The sequence below is a fragment of the Moschus berezovskii genome, chromosome 16 (assembly GCF_049115385.1).
Source record: "Moschus berezovskii isolate FMDL1 chromosome 16, NW_MosBer_1.0, whole genome shotgun sequence".
Taxonomy (NCBI): Eukaryota; Metazoa; Chordata; class Mammalia; order Artiodactyla; family Moschidae; genus Moschus; species Moschus berezovskii.
This window is the reverse complement of record NC_142475.1, coordinates 48,511,767-48,526,329: the sequence shown is the minus strand read 5'-3', so window position 1 is coordinate 48,526,329 and position 14,563 is coordinate 48,511,767. Positions and strand designations below refer to the sequence as shown.

Sequence of the window (14,563 nt, the reverse complement as noted above, 5' to 3'; positions counted from 1 at the left end):
ACTAGTTCAGACTAATACAATGTGACTGTCACTTCCAGTTTGAGACAGAGAAAAGCCCCTTTGCCTTTCTCTATGCTTCTTTCCTTGTCTCTACAACCAACACCATCTCTGAAATTTCCAAATTGTGCAACTTCAAGATGAGGGAGCCTGTGTCAGGCTGGGTCCCTGTAGGACTCTAGAACAGACCCACACAGATGTGTCTTATTAATGAGAAATTAATTTTGTGCTATGAAGCCACTGAGATTTGGGGATTGGCATGTTATTTAAGCATAACATAGCCTATCCTGACTAACACCAACCATATTCAAGACACACAGTTCTGTAACCCCAAATTTTGTTTGAATTTAAATAGATAAAAGATGAAATGCTTAAAATTACTCTCTTCAGGGACTCAGTAGAAAATATGCTACCACAGGTTCCTAAAAACTATAGTCCTAATAGTTCACACATTCTGCATTTGGCTTCGTTACCAGATAGGTAAGGAGTTCATTTCTGCCATTTTCCAGAGAAAGTGGAAGCCCATTGAATCTCATCTAATCCCTGTGTCTTTTTTTTTTTTTTTTTGGCTGCACCAGATCTTAGTTGTGGCACACAGGATCTAGTTCCCCAATCAAGGATCGAACTTGGGTCCCCGCATTGAGAGCATGGAGTCCCAGCCACTAGACCACCAGGGAAGGCCCCTGTTTCTTTACAGTGGGAGAAAACATTGACATCGTTACATCATCTCTTCAAACCCCAAAAATCTTAAGAGACAAATTTCAATCCAACACACATTTTATTCTTTTTTTTGAAACTTTTTTTCTGAATTTGCAATGATCAAGTATTCAAGGTGTTGTAAACCAATGTTTCTTAGTACATTGACAATAGATTTCACTAAACACAGGAAAGTATACATCTTTTACATTACCCTAAAAGGTCTCCAAATAAATATTCATTTTAAAAATCACAAAATCAAATTCCTTTATGCAACAACTCAAAACAGCCTTTCATCACAAGCACACCCCTATACAAAAAAAATACACACACTGAACACACACACCAATAGGGCCCTAACACCAGTTTATTGGACACAGTATCACATTTCCTTTAACTAAAGAATTGGTGGCTGACCTGCCTATCTTATGCTTCCAAATTAATATTTGGGGTAGAGGTATGTATTTTAAGAAAAATGCCCACTATAAAGTCTTACCATTATCCTTATCTTTCATTTCAACACACAAACTTTAAACTTCTTTTGTTCACCCCTTTGGTTTAATATGTCCCTGCAATTACTTCAGTTTTCAATAATACCTTCTCCTTCTATTTCAATATGTAGTACAATACCAGAAAAAGACAACACCTTCAAAATCTCAATATTATAAAAACACCTTACATGTGTGTAAGGTTTTGGGGGAGAAGAAATAAGAAAAGATTATCTGAAATATTTTTCCCCTCTCTCTGAAATTATTTTCAGCATCTGATTATTCTTGCTAAAATAAATATCAAAAGCACTGAGTTTTCCATAAAAAAAGTAATCCTCCTTACAGTCTTCATTTTCGCAGCGCTAAATTCATGAATTAACTGTGGTAATGAGAGCAATGAATGTTTATTTTCTGAGAAGCTCTCCAGATTTCTAAAAGCAAAGCACATGCAGCCCCTTATCAGTGAAATACTGTCAAGTCCGTGGTGCATTTTTGTAGTGAGCATGCATCATCAAATACTTCTAGCACCGAGGCATTTATTTTTTAATGTTGCAAAAGCAAATACCCAGAGAGGGTTTACATCATAGCTGGCTTCCCAGCTGGAGCTAGTGGTAAAGAACTCGCCTGCCAATGGAGGAGACGTAAGAGACGTGAGTTTGATCCCTGGGCTGGGAACAACCCCTGGAGGAGGGCATGGCAACCCACTCCAGTATTCTTGCCTGGAGAATCCCATGAACAGAGGAGCCTGGCAGGCTACAGTCCATAAGGCTGCACAGAGTCAGTCACGACTGAAGCGACTTAGCATGAATGACCCTTCCTAGAGCTGAGTAAAAATGAAGTGCTTAAAATAACCTCTTCAAACATACACATATCTGATTCCAATGTGGCAAGAAGTCTGGGAAAGACACAGCCAGCAGCATACTAGAAGGTAAGGAAAGCAGAGAAGATAGAAAAGATAAAGTGCACAAGGCCAGAAATGTCGCCTTGCCAGCCATGGCACTCCCTTCCAAACTGTGAAAGAGGAAATGCAGTTATATGTGTGTAAAGGCTCTCTACCCGTCTGTATAACAGGAAGAGCAAGCCTACATCCTAAACAATCCTGGGATTATGCAGTATTTGATATCTACCTGCTACTTAGAATACTCAGTATGCACCTATATGGGGCTTCCCAGGTGGCGCTAGTGGTAAAAAAAAAAAAAAAAAAAAAAACCTCCTGCCAATGCAGGAGACTGAAGAGATGCAAGTTCGATCCCTGGGTCAGGAAGAGCCCCTGGAGAAGTGCATGGCAACCCACTCCAGTATTCTTGCCTGGAAAATCCCATGGACAGAAGAGCCTGGCGGGCTACAGTCCAGGGGGTCACAAAGAGTCGGACACAACTGAAGTGACTTAGCACACACACACGCACCTATATGTCAGTAGCTATTACCACATTTCTGTGTCATTTAGGATGCTTTAAGTACACACAAAATCATACTATATTTGGCTACCACCCTAGGTTCCTGCTGAAGCACAACTAGAGAATCTCCAAATGCTTCAGGTCCAAGCAAACTATGAAGCTTCTCTTCGTTGCACCTGTATTTGATACAAAACAGGCTCCAAGAAGAAACTTTTTGGCTCCGAGTCCACCAAAGAATGCCAGACAGAAATGCAGGCTCAGGGAGAATTGTCTTGGTGGTTGGTGAAAAGGCAGGACTACCATTATCTCCTCCAGGTAAGCCCCTGCTTTGGTGGCTGACATTTCCAGGTGCATGCGCCCATTTGTTCCTGTAGCTACTAAGGGTAACAATCAGTAACAACTGGGTGGTGGTTTGGTTCATAATATATAACATTTTTGTATCTGTTCACTTAAAAAGTAACACTTTGTATATGTTAATGTTAAACTTGTATTAAGAAGCTTAAAAGCTAGTCATTTAAAAAAAAAACTAATAGAAATGTTGACATTCTGAAAGAGGAGGGGACAAAAAGAACACATACTTGAAATCCCCAAAACTCAGATTCAAAACTCTGAACCACCTTTCCTCATAACCGTTCATTTCAGAAACTACTGAGATGCAATGTTAACACTAAAATTGGTTTTGTTCTACATTAAATAGGAACTATAAATAAATACTTGAGGTAAGTTAGGGCAAACAATTGTGAATATAAAACTTAGCTACATAAATGTAAATATACCTTGAAAATCAAAACATTCCATTTTGATGTTTCCTACAGATTTTTTTCTATTTTACACAAGGAAATAATAACTTCTCTACTCTTCAGAAATAGTAACACATCAAAATATGAAATGCTTCACCTCACTATCTTATAGCCACATCTTACCTATGTTAACCAAAATGACTGTAAGTATTACGTAGTGTGAGAAGTGCACAAGAAATGAGCATCCAAACCCTGACTTGGCCACTATGCATCATCCTAAACAAATCACTTGACCTCTATGAGCCTCAGTGTTCATGACCTGTGTTTTAGAAGAACAATAAAAAACAGCTATCTTGCAAAGTTATTAAGAGGATTAAAATGCATGCTACATATTGTGTGCTTGACAAAAAATGCTCTGCCAATAGCCAGCACTCAACTGCTCATTCACTTCCTCTCTGCTGCTCCTTTCTTTTCCCCACCCTTGTTCTTGACTGTTTTCAAGAATTAAATCCACCTATAAAGGATAAAGATGTCAAGCTAAAGAAGACAACCAAAATAATGTGTGCCAACTGCCCACTCTACCGCCTGGAGTTTCTAAATTAATAGGCTAGACTCAAGGATATTATATTTGCATATTAAGGCCAAACAATACTTTAAACTACAGCATTTTTAAAAGAACAAGGTGACCTTTCCAAAAAAAAAAAAAAAAGTAATTAGAAGCCTAAGCTCATGGAGAGTGGCAATTAAACTTATATTAGGAGTGGTGACTCTAAAGTAACATGACCAATTTATTTATCAAGCATATGAGGACCTTGTATATACAATCAAATTGTGTCATTTAGCAAATAGTCACTTTAGTTAACTACTTAATATTCCAATGATGCCACCTGAACCCAAAGTACTTTGGGGACAACTCTTAATTGGCACATATTCCAAAACACCAGTCTCCCATGATTTTTACTGCTGATTTTACTTTTACCAACAACATGGTAATGACATACCTGCTACTTCTAAGTCCCAGATATTTGAGGAAGTACAAGGTTAACATTGTGGTGTACAGTTCAGGCCAATTTCTTTGAATTTGGGTTGACCTAATCAACCCAAAGGATTCCATAGATTGGCACATGGTAGTTGTGTAAAATGGCTTCTGATAAGGAAATGACACTCGGTGATGGCTGAACTAAATGAATTTTCAAGGTAAAGACAGGAAGGGATCTCTATTTATACCTGATTTCTGATACCATCATTTCTGATCATAGATTTCTAAGAGCAGCACTCCTTTTCAAAATGTGGTAACAGGAAGAGAGAAATTCTTAAGTGTTGAAACACACAATCTTAGCTACAAAAAAAAAGAAGTGCCAACCTTACCAAATTCTCTCATGCAGTTTCTTATCAAAGGAAAATTTAGAAGATAACCACATCTCTTCCCAATCTACCTATGTTTTGCTCCAACTCAATAAGAAACTTTCTCTTCTAAAGGATCAAAGATAGCCCACAAAGGGTGAGGGGGAATCACAAAGGCCCCAGAGTAGACTCAAAGACATAAAGCAGTATTCTCTGAAGATCTTCAAAATACACCAAGTTGACCAAAGTTTGATAGACACAATGTAATTACAGGCAATGGTGCTTCTTATGACTTTAGCCAAACAAGTCTGCGCTAAGGCAGTCCTTGTCACCCAGGACTGCCAACTCCACCCTGTAGACATTATTTAGTCTAACTGCCAACTCCACCCTATAGAGAACCTTTCCTGCCTGCAACCAAGAGAACCATTTGACCAACACCATTCCATGTGGATCTAAATCAAAGTGATATGCTGAGAGGTACCGAAAAGGATGGTGGCTGTTGAACCCCAAGTGCATTTAGGAACAGAAAAATCCTCTCGCAAAATTGCTTCAGGAAAGTTACAATAGAAAGAAACTAAAGGGAGGTATAAAATGGTTCTAACTCTGATAAGGTAGGATTCAGTATGATAGGCCAGTTTATTTTAAATAATTTTCAACCTTTACTTAGGATCATCACCAAGATCTGGCTCACAGATCTCCTTTCTTCAATATGAATTTCATGTCACAGGTATAACTTTCCTGATTAAATGACTCCATTTTCACAATCACAGCAATTCTCTGCACATAAAAAAGAAAACTACAGACCTTCTAGTACTTCCAGGTATATAACTAAAATGATCAGGTGAGACTCAATCTTACTTCTGTGGGATTTCTTTTATCCAACTCTTTTGAGTATCAAGGTTACAATTCTCAACAACCCTACATGGGCCCTTAAAAGCTAAAGAATTTCTGCAGCAATTTTCTTTGGATGAGAAAGCCATCAGTTTCTTATTATGCATCTCAAATGACAGTTTCTAGCCATATTGTTTAGCACACGAGTGTTAAAGTCCCTTATGAAAGACTCCTGTAGTTTATATTCAAGCTCTCAGGTTCATGACTCAGCAGTTTCCTTTATAGTGGGACAGACAGACTAAAAGAGAATGTGTCTTATGAAACAAAGTAGCTGTTCCCTTTTTCATGTTATGCTTATGGTTCTGGTGAAGCATTTAAGAAGTTCTACCTGATTTTTAATTCTGCTATGGCTTAAAAAGCTATGAACAGTACTTTAGGGAAAGTTTAGCTTCCTCTTTTCAAAAAATCTATCTGCTTTAGTCTCTGAAAGCAAAAGTAACATGCTGCACTTATGTTTTCCAATCAAATTGCATAGTTGAGGCAAATTCATTTGTGCTTTGTAGCAGAACTCACAGTAGTTGTTCATATCTAAAAACCTTGATTTATAAATGCAAAGTCACGGTCAAGCTCACCCTTGTTCGTAGTATATGCTAATGATATGCACTGCCATTAAACTTCCCAAGATTTTGTTAACCACACACCCAGCCTTCTACCATATCAGAGCATGAGCGTCAAATTAACATCTCAGAAATGGTAACAAATCTATCTAAACTCCTCCTTCGAGAGAAGGAGGAAAGGCTCCTTCTTGTTGAGGTATCCAGCCCTCAATCAACAGTGGCTGTGTATAGTGAGTTTTGTTGGTTTGAGGATTGTGTCTGTAGAGGTTAAAAAAAGAAAGAAAAGAAGGCACGGGTGTTTCTCAAGTCGCCATATTCAACTCAACCAACAAAACCAAAGTCTTCCATTTTCAAGCTTCAGGAGGAAGGCTACATGGCCGCAGGGCTTTCTTCCAGCCCCAGGTCTGGGGAGGAACTTATTGCTTCTGGGAATGGCCCCGGATAGGTCTGTGCTGTGTACTGGATCCCTTTTTGCAGAGCAGTCTCTTCATGGAATTCTCCGTGGGTGCTGAAAGCGGGACAGGATCTAGTCCGGGCAGCTTTACTGGCACTGTCGGGGGGGCCCACCGTCTCGCTCACAGTGCTCAGAGGGAACTCCCTCCACCTCTGCCTCTGCAGTTCTTCCTCCTTGTATTTAATGGAGTACCAGGCCAGAAAAATAAATATAAAGCCAACAAATTTGAGGCCGGCTGCTAAACCAAAATAGACGAAACGAAATGATGTGACATTGTACTCCCAGCAAGAGCCTTGCACTCCACACTCCTGTTGCCAGAGCATGCAGGTGGTGTCAATAACTGCTCCAAAGTAAATTGGAGTCGGAATGTATGCTAGAGCGGTAGGGGAAAAGAAAAAGAAAAAGTGTTAGCACATCTTATAAGAGGAAACAGATTTGTAAATTAACAGGATACCCATTTACTCTAAAATCAGTTGAGAGGAGTGGTTTTTCTGTTACTTTTTTTTTGTAAATATACATCACATCTTGTCATAATATTCTTATTATAGACATGTTCACTACTACTTTAAATCTTTCATGTCACAGCTCAGTCAGAATGTACTTTGGTTTTTAGACATTTTATGATGTTTATTTTATAAGTATTACTTACTAGACATATTATATCATAATATGTCTAAAAAGTAAGAACACATTTTTATGTCTGGTCAATATTAGATAACAACATAACTTGGAAAAGAATTTTAAAAAGAACGCTGCTGCTGCTGCTGAGTCACTTCAGTCGTGTCTGACTCTGTGTGACCCCATAGACGGCAGCCCACCAGGCGCCCCCGTCCCTGGGATTCTCCAGGCAAGAACACTGGAGTGGGTTGCCATTTCCTTCTCCAATGTATGAAAGTGAAAAGTGAAAGTGAAGTCGATCAGTCGTGTCCGACTCACAGCAATCCCATGGACTGTATTCATAACTGAATTACTTTCCTATACACCTGAAACTAACACAACATTGTTAATCAACTAAACTCCAAAATAAAAAGCTAAAAAAATAAAAGAATTTTAAAAAAGATTTTATTAAGCTAAAACAAGAGCAATAATACATTTTTAGACATAAAAATTTACATTGATAAAAATGGAATTAGGGAGGGGAGTTCCCTGCATGTCCGGTGGTTAGGATTCTGTGCTTTCACTGTCATGGCCCTGAGTTCAGTTCCTAGCCCAGGAACTAAGATCTTGAAAGCCACATGGCGTGGCACCTTCCCCTCAAAAAAGTCAGATTAAAATCTGAAATTTTTAAAAAAATAAGCCACTCAATTCAAAGCACTAGAAGCCTATGATGCCCACTGACAAGTCCTCACTCTTGGTCTGGGCCATCAACCGCAACAGAAGACAAAAAAGGAATACCAGAGAGGATTCCTGTTGCCAAGGGTCAGATGATTTTTAAATGTTTAAAATGTTTCACCCTTCAAAATTGAAATAAGCAATTTGAATTTAAAAAAAAATTTTTTTGTCCTGTGGATGATGATACTGATTACTGAGGAAAATAACAGCTGAAGAAAATAACAGACTGCCCCTTAAGAAAGAAAACAATACGCCTGACAATGAGGAACTCATATAAAAATACACTGAAGTCAGTCGAGGTAATGGAGCACTTCACACACTGCTCCCCAGTCACCGTCCCAAGACAGCACAGGTGATGCAATGTTTGTAGAAGTCAGAAGGATGTTCTTCGAGTCCAAATAAACTCTGTGACTTACCACATTGACACAGCGCTAACAAGCTTCTCTGTTAATAAGAAATCTTGCTGCTGTTTAGTCGCTGTCGGGTTTGACTCTTTGCAACCCCATGGACTGCAGCCCGCCAGGCTCCTCTGTCCACGGAATTTTCCAGGCAAGAATACTGGAGTGGGTTGCCATTTCCTGCTCCAGGGGATCTTCCCGACCCAGGGATCGAACCCGTGTTTCCTGCATTAGCAGGTGGATTCTTTACCACTGAGCCACTAAGTAAAGCTTAGTCCCTATATATCAATTTGGACATCTTTTTTTCCATTTAGAATTTTTTATTTCTTTTCCTCAGAAAATCTGATCAGCATACTCTTTACCAGTCCAGTACAATTACTAGAAAGAAATAAGGAACTGAAATTTTCAGACACACATACACACAAAGTAAGCACTAATTCCCATCGTTTTCATGTTACAAAGTCACAAAAGGGACAGAAACACCAGGATTGTAAGCCCACAACAGTTTCTTGGTTCAAGATTTCTTACTGTACAAAACTCTGGGGAATTTAGTCCAAGTGCATACTCAGAGTGAAAGAGAAACTGATCAAAAGTCAGTTTTGTTTTGTTTCATCAGCGACAGAACTGGTCAGCTTTTGGTTCAAATCAGAAAATGAGGAAGTTGTGCCTGCCCACTAACTTGTAAACTCCTAGCTAGTACAAATGGTAACAAATGATCTGACTTGAGATTTCTAAAGGACAGTGAAAATTTGGCATCTTCAAAGAGGAACTAAAAGGCACTGTGGGAAATTTAGGAACATACCAAGTGTTCTCAATAAAACAAACTGCATTCCCAGGGCAAAAGGCCTCTCTTCATCTTTTACAGACCTACAAAGAAGGGAAAGAAATATTTTAGAATAAGGGCCTCAAGAAAATGAATGTCAGGTCAAATCTGCTTAGCTGCAGGGCCAGGGACCACATAGATAATGGGCCAAAATATTGAATTCGCTAGAAGTTACTAACAATATTTGAACAAGACCGCTTATCACTAAATCACTGAATAAAGGTCTCCCCAGTGAAGATTCCAGAGAACTCTGATTAACTCCACTTTTTGTGTAAGTGAGCGACTGAACTGAACTGAACTGAACAGGTGGAAGGACAAAGGTTCAGGGCTGAAAGTACAGAAGCAGCTCTGAGTTTGCAAAATCAACTCTTAAAAAAAAATTGGTAATCCTAACTATTGCATTCTTTTTCTGTTTGCCTGAACTTTCCAGAATGGCACACTGAAATTTACTTCTACAATTTCTCAAGGAAAAATATAGAGAAAAAAGTTTGTTTTTTTTCTAACAGTCCCAAAATGTATCAGAAATAAGTCCAAAGTTAGAAACAGAATGAATCCTTCCCCAACACCTCACTTTTTCTTCTTTTCCTAAAACTTAAGTTTCAAGTAAATCCCACATTGCGAGATGATTGGAGTCTATTGATTTTGTAATTAGCAAAGATTAAATGGCTCCTTTTCTGAAGTTTTGGGTTAGAAGACAACTGATGATCTGCCATGTTTAAACATTATTAAACAGGCACCTCTTTTCTGGTTATTTAACATCTCTTGTAGAATTAAAGTTCAAAGTATTAGATTAGTACTGATTCCCATTTTTTTCATGATGAAGTACTTTATCCTTTCTAGTCCATACACATAGGGTTCTCAGTATGCAATGTGAAATTCTCGAGGACCAGTGTGCTTGTCATCTTTTCCCCTAATTTCTTTATTTTCTCACAGCAATTTCCCCAGTGTGGTACACACTGTTGTTACTCTATAAGTATCTGCTGACTGAGGATCTGAAGACTGGTCCCAAACCAATGGGACCAGTGGGACTCCTGGGTACCATTTGTTAACTTGCCGTCAAGGAACTCATCAGCTGAACAACATCTAACTCAGCATCCCATAGAAGGGAAGCCAGAATATGCAGAACTGGCCAGCAAGCAGCCCAACCTCCCTGCTAAGAAAGATGTCTCAGCAGATGCATCCCACCAGAAGCCAGAATCCTGGGTTACCAAGGAGCCCAGGGAGGGCACAACAGGGAGACTGGAGACTGACACCCCCTCCTTCCTTCATCACCCTGCATCCCAGTCCCCCTAAAGCTGCTGTGGCCATGCTTTCATCTCTCCACCACACTGTCCACTCCCTTCCTTGGTCTGTGGCCATCTTTACTGCAGATACCAACACTCTGATTCGAATGTGTTGGTGTCAACATTTTAAATAGAGCCTCCATTAAAGTAACCTCCACGTTCTCTCTTAGAAGCAAAAAAAAAAAAAATAACCACACACACACAAATGGGATATATAATACAGCAAAGAAAGCACAGCATGAACAACTTAAAATTACATTTCCTAGTCTGCCCTTTCCTTGATTCAATGCCAAAATGTTATAGGATAGTGAAATTAATGAAATAAGCATTTGGAATTGCAAGCCCAGCAACAATGGTCACTGATCCTGGAGGTATTAACTACCTACAAGGTCAGAGATAATATTCTTAGCCGTATGTATGATTTAGTGACTTCACCAAATGACTTGTCACCTTCTCTCAGGCCAGGCTTTTTGTAGCTAATATAGTCATAGCTTTCAGCTCCTGAACTTGAACCTTTCAGTAGAGACTTCAGGAACCAAAGGCATCCAAAAAGTTTCACTGAACTATGGGGATATAATTCATCTAAATAAAAACAGTTCTGGAGTATGAAATGTTGTTGTTGTTTAGTTGCTACGTCATGACCGACTCTTTTGTGACCCCATGGACTGCAGCCCACCAGGCTCCTCTGTCCATGGGATTTCTCAGCAAGAATACCAGAGTGGGTTGCCATTTCCTTCTCCAGGGGATCTTCCTGACCCAGGGATCGAATCCATGTATCCTGCACTGGCAGGCAGATTCTTTACCATCTGGGATGCCCAATGAAATGTTACCATCTTCCTTTCCCTTCCTGACATGGGAAAACCCCCTTCTCTTAAGTTCACCAGGTAAATGTCTGAGCACTTTCCTGCACAATCTCATTTTGCTTTCATCACCATTTTACCACATCAGTCCCCAGTCTGGAATAAAAACTCTGGCAATTCTGAGTGTATAACCCAACCTAGATGTTAAACGCTGTCCTCACCTGAGTGTTACTATGATGGCTGATGGTTGGGCGCATGCTGTGATGAAGGTCACTATGAACAGAAAAACTAAGAATGGGATGAGGGTGTTACAGGACCGTTTACACTTCCCAGACACAGCGTAGCCATTCTCATTGAGGTACGTCTTGACGATAACCACGCGGAGCTGGCTGCGCTGTCCCACTGTGGGTGGCGTGATCACCTGGCGGCTCTGGACACAGGTGCATTCTGTGTAGTTCCGCATCTAAGTGATAATAAAGATCAGTTGGATGTCGATCCAAAGCAAAATTCAGCATACGAACAGTCAGAGTTAAAAGGCTCTAAAATCATTCTAGCATTTAAAAATATGCAGAACAGTTCATTGAAAGTATCTTCTGGGAGTTCCTTGGTGGCCTAGTGGTTAATATTCCAGGCTTTCACTGTCACGGCCTGGGTTCAATCCCTGATCAGGGAACTGAGGTCCCACAGGTTGTGCAGCACAGCCCCAAAATTATCTTCCTCATTTTAACAGTAAGGATTCAAAAAGGTGCATCTAACAACATCAAAATCTGCTGCTCAACATTGTTTAAACTTTGATCAGAAGCCTTCAATACTCAATTCTATACTATTCATGTTCCATAAGGGCTTCCCAGGTGGTGAGTTGGTAGAGAATCCACCTGCCAATGCAGGAGACTCAGGTTCAATCCCTGAGTAGGGAAGATCCCCTGGAGTAGGAAATGGCAACCCACTCTGGTATTCTTGCCTGGAAAATCCCAGGGACAGAGGAGCCTGGCGGGCTACAGTCCATGGAGTTGCAAAGAGTCTGATGCAACTGTGCACAAGCACAGCCATGTTCCATATCCCCATTTTGGGTCATAATCAGATGCTGCTTCAATGGATGTTCATTCTTGGGCTCTCCAAACAGAGAAGCCCCTTGAAAACAGGAACTAAGCCTATTTTTATTTGTGCTCACCAGAGTGCTTAGCAAAACCCTGAAACAGTGTAGAATCAAATAAATGCAGAGAATTCACAATGCAACCATAACAACTTCAGTACCAATACTAGTGAATGTATCACCGGCTATTTCATTTGAAACCAGCCTCTAAAAGGGACTCAAAAGATGTCTCAAACGAAACAGCCAATGGACCTTTCTGCCTATTATGCTGCTTTGACTGAATGGACATCAGCTGAGCTCACTGTCATTGTGACCTCTCAGCCACCCAGAGAAGCAGGAGGTACAAATACGAAGGTGCGGAGCCACGTGGCCGCCTGTGCTCCAAGGACTGTGGGCCTCTGTGTGAATGAGGGTCACAGACCAGGGGACTCAGTGGCTAAGTCCTTCCCTGGGGGCGAGTGAGTCCTCTGCTCTGTGGCCTTCATTTGAAGAGCAGGTCTCATTGTCCCTTTCAATTCAGTCACACCCTGCAGCTCACCAGTTATATAATGAGGAGCCAGCAAGAGGAATCTCAATTCATCACCATAGTTTAAAACTCAGAGATCAAATATGACATCCCCAAGACACGCAGTCAACGGTATCATCCCATATCACCTGCACAGAACAAACAAAGGCACCTTAACCTTTCAATGAAAGCAGCTGCCTACAGTCTGTTATTATGCAAAGAATGGAACCAGGCTCAATAAAGAATGAAGTAGAATATGAAAACCTTCTCCCACAGTATTACTGCCTATTTATAATTCACAGAAAAGTGAATTCTCAAAATAGCCTGTTCGTGAACTGACAGAAATAACTTTACTCTGAATGTTTAAAAAAAAAATCTGAATTGATAAGTCTATGAAAAATGGCCACTGCCCATGTTCACAGGCTCTGAGCAGGGGAGGAGCTCTCCTGTTCTCTTCTAGCAGCACAGACTGTGGTCATCTTGACCTCCACAGCATCATCACAGGGGCCCTGTTGGGGTAGCAAAGGAGACATCCAGCACTCGACCTTATCAAGTTTCACTGGGTTGGCACAGGATGTCACTAGCGGGGAATGATGTGGAATCAGATCACTATACTCAAAAACTCCAATTATCCCTGGGAAATAAAATAACAGTATTTATTGCATAATTTCCTTTCCTTGGGTTTCTGACAGAAGCACGTGTGCATTCATGCTCAGTTGCTTCAGTCGTGTCCAATTCTTTGTGACCCCATGGACTGTGGCCTGCCAGGCTCCTCTGTCCATGGGATTCTCCAGGCAAGAATACTGAGTGGGTTGCCGTGCCCTCCTGCAGGGGATCTTCCTGACTCAGGAATCGAACCTGTGCCTCCTGTGCCTCCTGCATCGCAGGGGGATTCTTTACCCACTGAGCCACCTGGAAAACCCTTGACAGAAAATATCCCATATCTTATTTGATATTTTTGGAAAAGGGAGACTAAAGCCTTCTGTTTGCATACAAAATCTAACAACATTACAGGAGCTTGTGAAATATACTCACCCCAGTGCTCACGTTCCCACTATTGACACAGCCAGCCAGACAAGGGTTAAAGTATGTAATTCCATCTGATCCACAGACTGGCTCATATTCATGTGTTTTACAACCACAATTAACATTGCAGCTTCCTGTCAGATTCCTATGCGGCATGGTCAGAGAGGGTCTAAGAGAGAGAAGCAGATCATGAGCCGTTAACGTTTGCCAAAATAAAATTCACAGGACAGTTCTTGATGTTAAGTAAGGTGTCCGCTTTAGAGAATATATTCCCATGAAATGAAAGCCATGGTACTATGAATCAGCATGCTAGATAATTATTTTTATGACTTTAAAACAGAACAGAAAGAAAACATTTTTCAATTTTGTACAGGTTTAGTACATTTGTATCGTATTATTTATCATGCCTCAATTTCACCCTCCATCTTGGTAATCTGAGCTCAGAAGTTCTAACCTTCATAGAACTAAACTACTCACTCATTGCAGACACTTGGCTCTATAATGTAACAAATCGAGACTTCGATTTCTTTAACTGTAAAATGGAAGAAATATTTTTTGTACCAAATTAATAATATTGTGATGAGGACATTAATATGGAATCCATCAATCACAGCCGTCAACACAAGTTCCTTTGACCAAAAGCCTTTGCTCTAGAATACATTATCAAAGAAAAACAAAGGACTCTAGAATATCAAAAGAAGGTGGCTTTTTGAAGACCATCAGGAATCAGAGCACTGGT

The 14,563-nt window shown here is 40.3% G+C and overlaps 1 protein-coding gene across 2 annotated transcripts in view; it reads right to left on the bottom strand.

Moving 5' to 3' along the window:
* Window positions 1-725: 725 nt before the first annotated feature.
* The window catches only part of SLCO5A1 (solute carrier organic anion transporter family member 5A1), a 155,465-nt gene continuing 141,627 nt past the window's right edge, over window positions 726-14,563 (bottom strand). The window contains exons 6-9 of one of the 2 annotated variants that reach the window (XM_055431684.2): window positions 13,834-13,993; window positions 11,422-11,663; window positions 9,097-9,161; window positions 726-6,937 (exon numbers count right to left, since the gene is read on the bottom strand). In XM_055431684.2, coding sequence (XP_055287659.2) covers window positions 6,480-6,937; window positions 9,097-9,161; window positions 11,422-11,663; window positions 13,834-13,993 — 925 coding nt within the window. In that variant the 3' untranslated portion in view covers window positions 726-6,479. The remainder of the gene's footprint in view (window positions 6,938-9,096; window positions 9,162-11,421; window positions 11,664-13,833; window positions 13,994-14,563) is intronic. The other variant, XM_055431682.2, reaches the window with a different exon arrangement.